Consider the following 14,870-nt stretch of genomic DNA (forward strand, 5'->3'; position numbering starts at 1 on the left):
GATAGAGAAGAAGGGAGGGAGGGGGGAGAAGGAGGGAGAGAGGGATGATGGAGAAGGAGGGGGAGGGGGTGAGGGGGGAGGGAGAGAGGGATGAGGGTGGGAGGGGAGGGGGGGAAAAGGAGAGAGAGAAGGAGGGAGGGGGGAGAAGGAGGGAGAGAGGGATGAGAGTGGGAGGGGGGAGGGGAGGGAGAAGGAGGGGTAAGGGGGGAAAGGAGAAGGAGGGTTGAGGGTGGAGGAGGAAGGAGGGGGAGAGAGAGAGGGATGAGGGTCTGAGGGGAGGGGGAAAGATGAGAGAGAGAAGGAGGGATGAGGGGGTAGAAGCAGGGAAAGAGCGAGAAAGAGAGAGAAAGAGAGAGAGAGAGAATGAGCCAGGGAGACATGGTCAGTCTCCCACGGAAGGAATTGAATATAGGCATTAATTAGTCGATTGAAAAGGCACCACAAACATGCCATAATATCCTAGATTTATGACGATGAAAGACTGTTCAATGAGATTTGCATTTGATGATGAATAATGATCTGTTCATTTAATGAAGTCTTCATCATGTAGCAATTACATTAAACCATTTGTCAAAGCCTAATATGTGCCCGTGTGTGTGTGTGTTTGTGTGTGTGTGTTTGTGTGTGTGTGTTTGTGTGTGTGTGTGTGTGTGTGTGTGTGTGTGTGTGTGTGTGTGTGTGTGTGTGTGTGTGTGTGTGTGTGTGTGTGTGTGTGTGTTTGTGTGTGTGTGTGTATGTGTGTGTGTGTGTGTGTGTGTGTGTGTGTGTGTGTGTATGTATGAGTGAGAGTGTGAGTGTATTCACACATGTGTGTCTGTGTGCTTGTGTGTCCATGTTTGGGTGTGTGTGTGTGTGTGCGTGTGCATGTGTGCTTATGTTCATCTTATAAATAGAAAGGCATTGGAAGTCATTTCCCATTCTTTGTGTTGCTCCCTTCGTCTCATCACCAACCCCCTTCCCCTCCCCCGCAGGCTATGTCATAATCTCCATGGATGCGCTGGACCAGCTGCTTGTGTCGTGCCACGCCAACAACCTCAACCTCTTCGTCGAGTCCTTCTTGCAAATGGTGCAGAAGTTGCTGGAATCAACCGAGCCCAAGCTGCAGCTGCGGGCCACACAATCGGTGCGTTGAGAGAGGAATGGAGATGCTCTTTTAGGGTTTCCGAAATGTTATTATTGTTCTTATCTTCTTGCTTTTCTTGATATCAGTGACGTGGAATTACTCTTATTGGTCTTCCTATTATCATTACTGATTCAGTCATAAAGTCTTTTCCTTTTTGGAGTAAGACTAACTCTGCACCGCTTTAGATCTGCCCCCACACTTAACCGCAGTCCTTCCCCTCCCGCAGTTTGAGAAGTTCGCAAACATCCGCGAAGACACGCCTTCCTACCACCGACGATACGACTTCCTGGTGAGCAAGTTCTCGTCCATGTGCTACGCCAGCGAGGATGAGGAGGTCATGCGGAAACAGCTGCGCACGGCTGGCATCAAGGGCTTGCAGGTGAGACATCCTCATTGGGGCTTCGTCTTGGGTGAGACGGGCAAGACTAAGACTGTGGTTTTAGAAAATAAAAATAACTAAAATAAAAATATCTGTCTATTGATCTATAGATCTACTAGTTCCTCTCTCATAATTAAGTGGTCCCTCACCGTCTTTCCCCTCCTCAGGGCGTTGTGCGTAAAACCGACTGGGACAACCTAGGCGAGAACATCTGGCTTCCGACACACATGGAGAAGATCGTTCCATCGCTCCTGTACAACATGCAGGGCAATAAGGCATACGTGCAGGTGAGTCTCCATTCCTGGGGATTAACTTCATTGCCACTGCTAATTATTAATCCGTTTCATAAGGATGGCATGACATACATGCCAAACAAATTTTGGGCCTTATGACGAATGACATCACAGAGGTGCCAATAATCGTCATGGCATATTTAATATTAGCGGAGAATGGATAGCCATGTTTCCCTATTTCACTATGAGTAGTAACTACTTAGTGACTGATAATGTCATTTGCAATTACAATTACTATATTTGCCAGAATATTGCCCATTGTAGGCTTAGTTTAACCCTCTCTGGACGGGTGGTACAGTACTGTACCGCTCATTCAAAAGCCCAGTGGCCGGGCGGCACAGTATTGTGCCAGCCATTTAATTGATTTAGGCCTAAGCGTTCGAAAGCCCCGGCATTGTGACATTCAAGGCTAGAATGCCCCCGTCGTGAGTGGGTTAATATAGATGGCACCACTCTTTTAGCTCTGGCAGGGAAAAAAGACTTGAATGACTATCATCCACGATCTCCACCAAGCATCATCTTCAGAGAGCAATGACACAGATGATGCTGACCTCTGGCTCTAAAGTACGGGCCATGCAGGATGTGCAGGCAGAATGAGGACCCTATACTACAATTTTAGTTTACTACAACATTGATAAACACAGTCAGAAGTGTCACAAAATAGAACAACACAAAAAGATGATGAACACAATTATGGCTTTAGTAGTGAATGAAAAAGAGCACAAAAAGTTGCAATACTATGTGTGAAGCCCCCTTGCTCTGAAAAAAGCCCATCTCAGGTGCTTCACACGTGGTACTAGTACCCTTCCTTGGGACTAGTCAAGCAAATCTATCCCCATCGGCCTTGGGTCAAAGATTGGTTTGCCTAGACTTGCTTTATCCAAATGCACAGAACAAGAATATAATTTGAAGACTCGAAACATCAGAATGAAGAAGAAAGTAGAAAAAGGAACAAGATTCAGTATTGAGAGATAAGAATAAGAATTAGATTCACAGAAAACGTAAGACTTGCACATCCACCAAGCCAACCCCAGCAATGAGATACAAACGCTAATGCTAATCCAAATCTTTCAGGGAACGACCCAGATTAGCGACATCCCAGACAACCACCAGAACGAAGGTGAGAAGGAGCCACACGAACTGGCGGAAATGTGCCTGAGGGAGCTGGTGTCGCGGGCCACGTACGGCAAGATACATAATGTCATCAAGCCGCTGTTGATGTAAGTGTTTGTTATTTTTTTTTATTTTTTTATTCATGTGTTTTTTAGTACGTGTTTTTAAAGTTTGATAGTAATGTACCATTTTACTGTTTATACTATCTGTTATGTATAGGCATCTTGAGATGAAGTGCAGATAAAAGAAGTATAAGATAGCTTCAGGGATGAGTGCATCCATACATCTTATGATTTGATTATGGTTTGAGACAAGATTAGAGTCTCTGCAGTCTCTCTCGCAGACTCTAATCATATATCTCTCTTGTGATTCCTATATTGATATCTCTTCCACAATTTCTTTGCCTCTTGCTCTTTGACATAAACACTTATTTATCTTTTTAATAAGTTTCTTTCCCCTCTGCAACTTATTCATTTCCCTTACACAGTTTGTATATTTACCCGTTCACTTGTTTTTGTTTCATTTTCTCGCAGCCACTTAGACTACGAGGGACTTTGGGTCAACAACAGCTTTGCAGTTCAAGTCTTCAAGATTGTCATGTACTCCATACAGGTAATTGTATTTTGAGTTTTACCAAATTATAGAGGAAAAGAAATCATGAACAGGGTTTAGTGATAATGACAGTAAAAAGATTGGCAGTCATGCAAGGGTGTGAGATCGTTCATTTGTCTTTTGAACACCAATATTCATTGAGATTGGTTGCTTCTGTCTGAAGATAAATCATTTGATGTTGATGGAGTAAAATTGATAAATTTTGCCAACATAATATGAATTTTTATTCTAACATTTGGAAACTGTGTATAAAACACAAAAATGGCTCTATCTCTTCAATGAGTGATTAAAAGAGAGTGGGAAAAGTCAAGGTATGTTGCGTGAAGCTGCCTCGCTTTGAAATAAAACCCATCCTGGAGCCTGGTGAAGCAAATCTATCCCCGTCGTTAATGGGTTAAGAGCCCTCAATCACCCAGGCAACAACCACAAAAGCCCTAGTGTGCACAGGGGATTTTCCATTTCGATGGCAGTGGAAGTTTCCCTATGGGTGTTTGTGCGTGCCTGAGACGTGGTGACGCCATTACACGATCACTTTTTTATATCCACGTGAAAACTTTCCATATCAATCATGTGGCTACCACGCAGGGCCAGGTATGCTCTGCTGGCCTGGCAGACCAAGGGGAAACAAGTAACGCCACGTGGCAGGAGTCTACCCCGTGAGCTTGGTCCGTGGAGAGGCATGTGTGAATATGTGATAGGTGTGTGTGTGTCTATATTGCCGTCATCTCGATACATGTATTACAGCTGCCTTTAGTATGAACATATATACTTCTTATATTATGTGTCTACCTAGTAAAGAAAGAAACTAGTGAATTAGCATTTCTTTTACCCTCTACTCAGAGAGAGAGAGAGATAGCAAAGAAGACCAGTGTACAAACGGAATAAGTTATAGAGTATCACTACTCATAACAATAGATAGCAGTGGCTATCATCTTAAGGACATTAGTGTTGAAAAAATGATCCTCTCAGAATTAGGCAAGAAGTGGAAAAATAGTTGATAAATTACCACTAACTATAGAGGTGATAGTCTGGCTAGTTGCTTATATATATACATATGTATATATACTGTATTTATATATATTGTGTGTGTTTGTGTATGTATATGTGTGTGTGTGTGTGTGTGTGTGTGTGTGTGTGTGTGTGTGTGTGTGTGTGTGTGTGTGTGTGTGTGTGTACATGTACTTGTATATATACATATACATATATGTACATATACATGTACATTAGGGTATTTCAATAATTGCAACTTTTGAAATGTCATTGTGACTGTACAAAAATAGGCTCCATATATCATAAAAATGAAATGTGAAAAAAATCAGCTTGATCTGATAACGTTTAGGGGTTGCACTTTTCAATTCAATATATTACGCATTTCCGCGGAATTGGGGCCGCGCAGCAGACGAGGTCCACGGACTTCGAACTTCCTCGCTAATGTTAACCCACTGCGTACGGGTGTCATGACATACATGACGTAGGAGCTTTGGCCTGATGACGGGCGTCATGACGTACATGGAGTTCGGGGATTTTGGAATACTATGCTATTTTATTGTGCTATGAAAAAGGAATGAGTGATGATGGCTACTGCAGTCATAATTACTATAATTACCGTAATACCCTGCTAGCTTAACGTCCAAAACCTAGATGGCACCACTTTTTCCTAGCACCAGCAGGAGAGAGAGCCTTGAATGGCACCCATCCACGGTCTCTAGCAAGCACTGTCTCTATAGAGCGATGGCACACACTAAGTTGATGAACCCTTGCTCAAAACTACCGCCGATGAAGGATGTGCAGGCAGAACGAGAAGAGGAAGGTGACTCAATCCATACCCAGTGTCTAAAATGTGCTCCTGTGCCAATATGGATGCCTTTCATTGTGGCACTCACAGTCACAAGCACAGGTTTCATTCCTCTTCTCTACCTCTTCTTGTTATCTGTATTGTAGGGGGTTATATGTTTTGTATTCGTTCATGACAGCACAAAAATACGAAAAAAATATAGTTGCCTTTTGTCCTCCCATAAAACAGCAATACTTCTATCACACTGAGTATAAAGAAAATAATGAGCTAATATGGATAATATACAACAATTTTAGTCTACTGCAGCACTGGTAGAGCCTGTCATATGGCATATATAAGTCTCTAAACTCAATAAAACACACAAAAAACAAAACACAAAAAATGCTCTAGTTTTTCAATGAATGACTGAAAGAGAGTGGGAATGTTCAAATTATAATGTTTCAAGCAGTCTCTCTTTAAAATAAAACTTATCCCGGAGGCTGGGCAAGCATATTTATCCCCGTCTGCAATGGGTTAAGTGATCATAGTTCCCTTCCGAATCGCAATCAGAGATGTGTCTTTAGGTGCATCAAGTTCCTCGCTGACCTTGGGAACCTAAATATTGCATGCAACAAATTTCTCACAGACCTTAAGCACTTAAATACCACATATAGCAAGTTCCTCAATGACCTTAGGTCGGAAGTCTTTCAATACTTCTAGTTCCTCACTGAACTTAACCCATTCCCGACGGGGGATTTCTAGCCTAGAATGTCCAAATGCCGGGGCGTTCGAATTATTAGGCCTAAATCAATTGAATAGCCGGCACAATACTGTGCCGCCCGGCAACTGGGCTTTTGAATGCGCGGTACACATGCTGTACCACCCGTCCTGTGTGGGTTAATGGCCTGTAAAGTAATGCCGTGTTTCTTCAATATGCATATAAACGTTAGTTAATTAATAACATTATTATACATTCCAACAAGCTTCTGTTGTGTTGCTACTTGTTTGTGATATATTGGCACGATATAATTCGCTGAAAGTGTTTGATTGAAATCCAAACTTTTCTGGACGACAAATTGTTTTGAAACTTGTGACTAAATTGAAGAATTATATCAGAAATTTGGACTGAAGACTTTTACTAAACTAAAGGCCATCACAAAAGTACTTAACATAAAGAAAGTATATTATTATACACAGGAGGAGAGTTTGAAAGCTTCGTTTATTGGTACTGAAATCGTATCTTTTAAAGGCAAAAAACAACCGAGAGAGTGCTACAAGAAGACATCGAGTGGTATGAAGCAAAGTTAAATGGTAGTGCTGCATCCACTGGTTCTGCTGACCATAAAGCCTACTAAAAGGAAGGAATACAGAAATAAGAGGAAATGTAGTCTGGCAAATAAATTACTGAGTGAGATTCAGGAATATGTGAAAACGATACAGATGATGAACATGACAACGGAAACTTAATCTTCCTCAACCTTAGAAGATTTATCCACTCCTGATGACTGCCAGAAGGGAAACGGAAATACACCACGGAAATAATGCAACAAATTTTACTGATGCTTTTTTTTTCTCAAGTAGTAGGTCTTGACAGCAGATTGATTCCGTTAGATACTACCATTTTCCGCAAGAAAAGGCAGGCAACTATTGGTAAAAGAGATGACACTCTAGCTTCATTGAAGATAACCAATATGAATAAAAACATGTCATAACCTCAGGGAATTAACAGAAGTGATTGATTTTTATGAGGATATAAATGATGAGGTCCGTTTTCAGTGGCCAGTTAACTTTAATGCTATTGACGGGTAACCATTCATGAACTACTGAACAGACATGCAAAATTATTTTGTCTTGAGTCCTTAAAAGAATTTAAAAAACATAATATTGACTAGGATATTTGTGCCAGTTGGTGTTAGGTGGTTAGGTTATATGTGTTCATCATTACATGTTTGTATATCACTTGATGTTGTACTTGATAAATTATGAAGTATTGAAAATGCTGATTTGCCATCCAAGACAAAAGTTGGCTTGAAAGACAATTTGATTAGATGCTTGGGGACATTGCAAAAGAACCCTACTGTTATCAAAGGTATCTTCGAGTTTTCCAAGATCCATTTCTTTTGCTGGCGAAAAGCTGTCATTAGTACAGAGCCGACAATATTTCAGACAGCATTTGGGGCATCTCAAATGTGTTCAGAAGTAGGGATCAGATTAGGGTTTGACAAATCCTACTTTGCATCCATCAGTAGATATCTGCATAACACAGATGTCATTTTCATGCCACTCTCTCACAGTGCTGACATCATACATGAGGTATTTGGTATGCTGAAAATGGAATCGGAAAAAGCTGGATATACAAACCAGCCAAACCTGAAGGATCGAATTTGGTACAATTTTTCCTATGAGAAGTTATGGAACCTCACCACAGAAAAGTTTATGAATGTCCCAGGTTTTTCGGAAAGAGTGTTTAGTTCTCCTTTGTTCCATTATATATGGGATATCAAATACATGGTAATTGCGGATAGGGGAATATAGTACATGTGAGAAGTTGTTGCATATTATAGATATTGCCAATAAAAGATACGTTTCTAGTTTGTAATATACTTTCACCATGTGTAATATTATGCTTAATTGTAGAAGAAATAATCTTAAAAACTAGAATTATACTATACACGATTAAATAAATCAACATAATTTGAATACATTGTTAAGTAATTACTGCTAAAATGACGAAGAGAATATAGAAAACGGGAATTTCACCCCTGACTAATCTAATTATTTAATCATATTTTTAGTATCTTTGAGTTAAAAGTGCAATAGGTAAATATTGATAAAAACAAATAAAAATGGTATCACTAGTCATGAAAAAATAAATGGAGCCTACTTCTGAACAGTCCCCGTGAATTTGAATGATTTTCCAAAAATCACCAATTATTGAAATACCCTAATGTATATGTACAAGTACAAGTAAATGTACATGTACATGTACATGTACATACATATATATACATATACATATACATATACATATACATATACATATACATATATATCTATATATATCTATATATATTGATACATATCTATACATATCTATACATATCTATACATACATATACATATACATATACATATACATATATATCTAATCATAGCCTTGTTTACATTCTTTCCAAAGTGTTACTTCATTAAGATAATTTCATCCCGTCAAAATGTAAATAATTGTCACACCAAAGCATGCATCTCATTGTGCCTTCCTTTCCACAAACTGAACGTTTGTACAAATACCATTCCTTCTGTCTCCCTGCAGGCTCAGTACAGCATCACGGTGATCGAGCTCCTTATGTCCCACCTCAACGACAAGAGCAATGAGCCAGCGCAGATAAGGACAGGCATTGCTGACGTGCTCTCCAAGGTGATTCCGATCGCTGCTGGGGAGTGCATAGGTAAGAAGCATGAGGCTGGCAGGTGAAGGGAGGGGGTTGGGGGGGGGGGATTCTTGGGATGGGTCATGTTTCTTCATATTTATTTTGTTTTTTGATTGTTAAAGGAATGAAACAAAAGGGAATTAAGACTAGAAGTCAAAAGAAAACTACTTCATTCATACAAAGCATATAGTTTACTGATGTTGCCCTGTTCAGCATACAAAAACCTCTAACCCTCATTCTTTTCTTCCTTCTTCTCCCCCCCCCCCCAACTCCAATGGACAGGCCCCTCGGTCATCGAGATCATCAACTCCCTGCTGGAGCACATCCGCTCCTCGGTGGTGGGCGGAGGGAGCGGAAAGGAGAGCTTGGCTGAGAAGATGTACCAGGAGACGCTCATCCACGCCCTGGGAGAGTACGCCAACCACCTGCCTGACTACCAGAAGATCGACTCCATGGTCTTCATCCTGAATAAGGTGGGAGGGACAGACGCTCTACCCTGGGGGAAGCAGCGGAAGGTTGAACCCCTGGGTAGAGGAGGGGATGCTGCAGCATGGGTATGGTGGGGGCATGGAAGTCTTTAGTGAGAGGAAAGGGAAGGGTTATGTGGTATGAGTGTGTAGCTTTTTGGTAGCAATGGGGAGGTGGGTAAAGAGGTATTGGTATGTGTGGGATGTGGGAAAAGTACACTTCTGGGAACTGAAGTGTTGTGGTTTTACCAATTTAAAGCCAAACTTGTTTCTTCCCATCAATAAAACAGTTGATTTGGTTCTCGGAGCAAACTTGTGCATTATCAGTTTTTATCCCCTGTAAATACAAGTATGAGTTGTAGATTAGAAGCATATTTCTACAAAAAAATAAAAGAAAAAAAGAGATGGATTGTGTTTCTTGAAGTGAATCTGTCTGCTAACAATATGTCATTATTATTAATGCTCTTATTATTTATTTATTTATTTTATGTGTTTGTTACAGGTTCCTGGTAGTGATCGAGTAGATGATGGAGGATCTCGGCGACCGGAGGCGGAGGTCAAACTCCAGCATCTCCTCCTCAAGTCCCTTCTCAAGGTCAGGACATCCCCCTCAGAGACCTATATCTGACAGGCACTTTACACTAGTCGCAAGATGCAACATGAATGTCCCTTTTTTTTCATCATGCAACAGTCTTACAGAGATCAGATTTTGTTTACCTTCCTGACACACACCTGATGGTTATAGAGGGTCAGCTGGTTTCCTTTCTGGCCATTCTCCTTCGACCGATTCTAATCCTAGCACGGCCTCTCTTCCAGGTGGGAACCAAGTACACAACAGTGCAGTACTCGACCACCTTTGCGCAGTCCTTCCTGGTGCGACTCATGCGCCTCTCGGTCTCGAGCGACGCAGAGGTTCGCCTCACAGTGCAGCAGATCCTTCACACGCTCATCGATCGCCACCAGAACATCGAGAAGCTTGCCAAACCAACGTAAGATTCATCCATGTATATCATATGGTATTTTATGGTGTATATATATAATGATATGGTGTGATATGGTATATATGTATAATATGGTACTTTATGTAATATGTTTATTGCTATATAGAATGTATATTGCTGGCAAATTGTGTTTAGATGACCCTATTCCAAGGAAGTCTGTAAGCTTTAGGGTGCTAGTAGATGCGGCAAGTTAACATTTGATAGGACAGCGCCTAAATGCCATTAAATACGGCAAACCAGAAAGATATTAGGGGTTTTTGTGCTGTCAGATATGACAGAATGAAACAAAATATTTTGAGGGAGAGATAGTGACATGACAGGATGTCATCCGGCGGGAGCGAAATATTTTCCATGATGTGGTATCACTTCACCCAGTGCCTGTTGGTTAAATATCACTGTCCATGGAAGAGATTGAAGTCTGGCATAAAATTGAACAGGAAACATTAATCTGGCTCTCAATTTTTGGATTACTAAAATTGGATTTTCCAGTAATTGCACACTTGTTATGATACTTTTTAATGGGATTTTAGAGATACTGTGTTGTTATTCAGGATTTTTTCACAAGTTTAGATGATGGTGGACTGTAATAAGTAAATTTAGATGTGTTTTGTACTGTAATGGGTCACCTTGATATTATTACTTAACCCATTGTGACATACATGTCGGCACCGATTAGGCCTAAGAGATGAGTGTCAATGCGTACATGACGTGACATCGGGATCTGCCCACAGTTGAAGTTCGCACACAGTCATAAGATATTGCGGCTGTAATGGCACTAGCTCTAGAGCTACAGGGTTCCAAAGTCAGCCTAAACTTGCATTTTATGATGTATTTATGGAAAAATATTGTTGGGCTAGTCTGCGCTACCCGGAGGGTGGAGAAAACCCTTCCTTCATCCCTCTAATTTTTAGCTGGTGCTGCTAGTATCGTAGACCGCCCACCATGATGTCCAGTTATGTCATTAAGCGCCCCGTTGGCAATGAGTTAACAGAAGTAATTGGTTAGCCATTGTGGTTTCTTCGAGTGGGTAACAGCCAATTTGATTTTAGAGCAGTTAAGCCCAGCCGACAGATTGTGTTATGATCTTGCATCCACTCGGAAGATAATGCTGACCGCAGGTGACACAAAGGAAGATTAACCCCGTGCCCTCCCCACAGGCTGGAGGTGAGCCGTCTGGGCCTGACGATGAGCAAGCCCGTGCGCCAGGACGTCAACTTCTGGAAGAAGTCCGGCAACGAGATCATGCTGTCCATCCAGGAGAACTGCGAGTTCAGCAATAACAGCCTGGCCAACATCGAGGCCCTCTACGCCATCCTCATGCTGCTCATGGCCGAAATCCGCTCCGACGACGTCATGGTGGACATCCTTAGGGTCCTGTTCCATGTGCAGGTGCGTGCGGGCAGGGGGTCTGCGTGTGTGCGTGTGCGTGTTTGTGTGTGCATGTTTGTGTGTGCGTGTGTGTGTGTGTGTGTGTGTGTGTGTGTGTGTGTGTGTGTGTGTGTGTGTGTGTGTGTGTGTGTGTGTGTGTGTGTGTGTGTGTGTGTATATGAGTGTGTGTATGTATGTGTGTGTTTGTGTGAGTGTGTGTTTGTTTGTGTGTGTGTGCATGTGTATGTGCATGCGCTTGCATGTGTGTGCTTGCTTCCTTTTGTGAGTTTGTGTGCTTGCGTGTGTGTGTTTGCTTGCTCTTGTGTGTGTGCATATTCTTGCATGTGTATGCTTGCGCACATATGTGTGTGTGCTTTTATGTGTTTGTTTGTGTGTGTGACTGTGTGTGTATGTGTATGTGTGTGTGTGTGTGTGTGTGTGTGTGTGTGTGTGTGTGTGTGTGTGTGTGTGTGTGTGTGTGCTTGCGTTATGGTGTGTGTGTATGCATTTACTTATGTATGTTAGTTTGTTTCTTGTGTGTTATTTTCTAACTGGTTTGTTTTTGTTTGAGTAAAGCAGCCATTCCATATGAATTTGGATTCATTTTAATACACTGATATACAATACCTTCCCTGAGCCGCACGATGAACGCCCTCCTTTCTCCGGCAGGGCGTTGCACAGAACGGCACAGTGAGTGGTACACAGGGCATCCAGCTGCAGGCGTTGGTGGCGAGCGTGATGGTGGTCATCTCCCACCTGGTGCCCACGCTCAAGGACCACGTGGCGGCAGTCATCAAGAAGCGGTAGGTGCTCCAGTCCGCGCCTTTGGCCTTGGTTCTGGTCTGGGGTTGCGAATTCTACAGGAAGGGGAGTCTGATTTCTGAAGTGGGGGTTTACGTGAAACGGCTCCCAGTATTAGAGGGGTGTTGCTTGTAGAACGGGGTTATTTTACAATCAGAGGATAAGTTTGTATGGTGTGTGTATGTGTATGGCTGAGTGTGTTTGTGAGTGTGTGATTATAAAAGACAGTCTGAGTGCACAGAAATGCCCAACCATCTCTTCACACTGCCAGGTCTGACGAGGCCCCCCACCTACTGCCGGAGATCCTGGCCAGCTACGAGTCAGGGCTGCTGTGCCACGACCTCCCTGAGGACCTGCTTTTTGACCACTCCAAGGTCCTTGATCTTCTGGCCAACACTAAGTGAGTGAAGGCAATGCCAGTGGGATCTTTTAATTAATTTATTATTATTATTATTATAATATCATTAATCATTCTATCCATATATCTGCATACATACTGTGTCCTTTTATCTATCTATGTTTATTTTTGCATATTTCTCAGTCCATGCATTTTTCTATTCAATTGATTAATTTCTATCCCAAGATTTTACCTATGACATTGTAATGCAGTTTTTAGAGAGTGATATAGTTATACATTATATTACTGAGGTAACTGATATTTAAAGATATATTCTTTTTTTCAATCCAAATTAGTCTATTAGTTTTATAGGCCTAGTCCAAAAAGTAAAAAAGAAAAATCAAAATTTCTAGATAGAACTTGGGTGTCCTAGCCTGATCTTGAGTGTTTGTTGCCCACATCCTCATCAAGTTCTTGTGGATGAAGATGTATAGTTTGTGATCTTGTAGAAAAAGGTATAAATGGAAGAGATGTCATATTGATTACATCATCCTCAGAATCACATGTAATTCAGAAGTAATCAACATCTTACGTCTTAGTTATTGAGTCTCATTTATACCTTTTTCTACATTTGTCATAATGAACTCTGTTTGTCTTAGAAGTTTGTTAGACATTATTAAGCTGTTATAGCAGCAAAAAAAGCATCACAAAGCCAGCCCAGATGCACCAATCCCAGGCAATTGTATTTTTAATATAACCTGAAAGGGAAGTTAAGCAGCCAGAGATGGGTCAGGGTTCAGGGCGGAGATTCACTAGCGGAACCTTTGCTTAACCGTCTCCCCCTCGGCAGCCTGGACGAGAAGCGGTTGAACACGAGCATGTCGAGCATGATGCGGCGACACTCCACCACGCAGCACACTTCCTCCGCCACCGACATCAACTCCATCAGTGTGGAGGTGGACAGCGCTTGCTCTTCGCCCGGACTCCCCAGGGTGAGCCTCTGTCTAGCTGTCTGCATTGCTGTCTAATGTTTCTTTCTTCTTCTCTCTCGTTTTCTCCCCTTTCTTTCTTTTGTTCTTTCTTTCTTTTCCTTTTCTTTCATTCCATCATTCTTTCTAACTTCTTTTCTTTTCTTTCCTTCTCCTTTTTTTCCCTTTTAATTCCAGTTTCATTTGAAAAATTCTACAAAGCTGTTAAAGTGAGAGAGCTAAGAAACCTAAAAGAATAAGAGAATTAAAGCTTTCCACTAAATTTATCAAAAAGCTCCTACTCTCATTCATCCTATAAAACTCTGTGAAATCCTAGTGATCTCACACACACTCATCGCCTGCCTCCCTCTCCCCTTCCCCCTCCCCTGCAGCGCACTCTGGAGGAGGAGATTACGTTTGAGTCCCTGAAGAAGGTGCTGACAGAGAGCCCCGAGCAGCGGCGGAAGGCAGAGGAAGAGCGACGCAAGCAGATCACGGAGGCCTTTATGACGGAGTCGTTCGAGGCGCTGGTGGCCAAGATACAGGCCAAGGTGAGTGAGACGTCCCTTGGCCACAATGGGCCTTCGCTCACGGGGGCAGCTCTAGTGGAGACTCGAGAGAGAGTGTGAGGGATGTGTGCTTTTCATGAATGTGTGCTTGTGTTTTTGTGTATCTGTATATATGGAAATGTATGCATATAGATATGTATTTATATATATATATATTATAATATAACATACATGATGTGTATATATAGCTGTATATATAATATATATATATCACATTATTATATATATACTATATATATATATATATATATATTATGTGTGTGTGTGTGTGTGTGTGTGTGTGTGCGTGTGTGTATATGTATATGTATATATATCTATATATATGATATATATATATATATATAATATATATATAATATATATATGTAATATATATATATCATCATCATCATCATCATCATCATCAGCCTGTATCAATCCACTGCAGGACGTAGGCCTCTCTCAATCTTTTCAGTCATTCCGGTCTTGTGTCCTTCTGATTCCAGTGTACTCCTAGCGAATTTTGCTATTTCATCCCGCCATCTAGTCATTGGTCTTGCCCTAGGTCTTTTTTGTGTCGTGTATTACCCATTTGTTGTTTTCTTTGTCCCTGTTGTCCTGTTCTCCGATATGTGTGTCCAGTCCCCACTGCCACTTT

The 14,870-nt window shown here is 41.6% G+C and overlaps 1 protein-coding gene across 4 annotated transcripts in view; it reads left to right on the forward strand.

Annotated features, from left to right (window-relative positions):
- Positions 1-14,306, forward strand: part of stmA (Protein EFR3 homolog stmA) — a 31,204-nt gene extending 16,898 nt beyond the window's left edge. For 3 of the 4 annotated variants that reach the window (XM_086533958.1, XM_086533957.1, XM_086533956.1), the window contains 14 exons: positions 972-1,123; positions 1,350-1,502; positions 1,670-1,789; positions 2,870-3,015; positions 3,442-3,520; positions 8,605-8,740; positions 9,005-9,195; positions 9,692-9,784; positions 10,006-10,178; positions 11,348-11,579; positions 12,228-12,361; positions 12,631-12,759; positions 13,547-13,688; positions 14,057-14,306. In XM_086533958.1, the coding sequence (XP_086390084.1) occupies positions 972-1,123; positions 1,350-1,502; positions 1,670-1,789; positions 2,870-3,015; positions 3,442-3,520; positions 8,605-8,740; positions 9,005-9,195; positions 9,692-9,784; positions 10,006-10,178; positions 11,348-11,579; positions 12,228-12,361; positions 12,631-12,759; positions 13,547-13,688; positions 14,057-14,293 (2,117 nt within the window). In that variant the 3' untranslated portion in view covers positions 14,294-14,306. The other variant, XM_086533960.1, reaches the window with a different exon arrangement.
- The last annotated feature ends 564 nt before the right edge of the window (positions 14,307-14,870 follow it).

Source organism: Penaeus japonicus, unplaced genomic scaffold (assembly GCF_977035675.1).
Source record: "Penaeus japonicus unplaced genomic scaffold, GWHDUDI00000001_assembly GWHDUDI00000040, whole genome shotgun sequence".
NCBI lineage: Eukaryota > Metazoa > Arthropoda > Malacostraca > Decapoda > Penaeidae > Penaeus > Penaeus japonicus.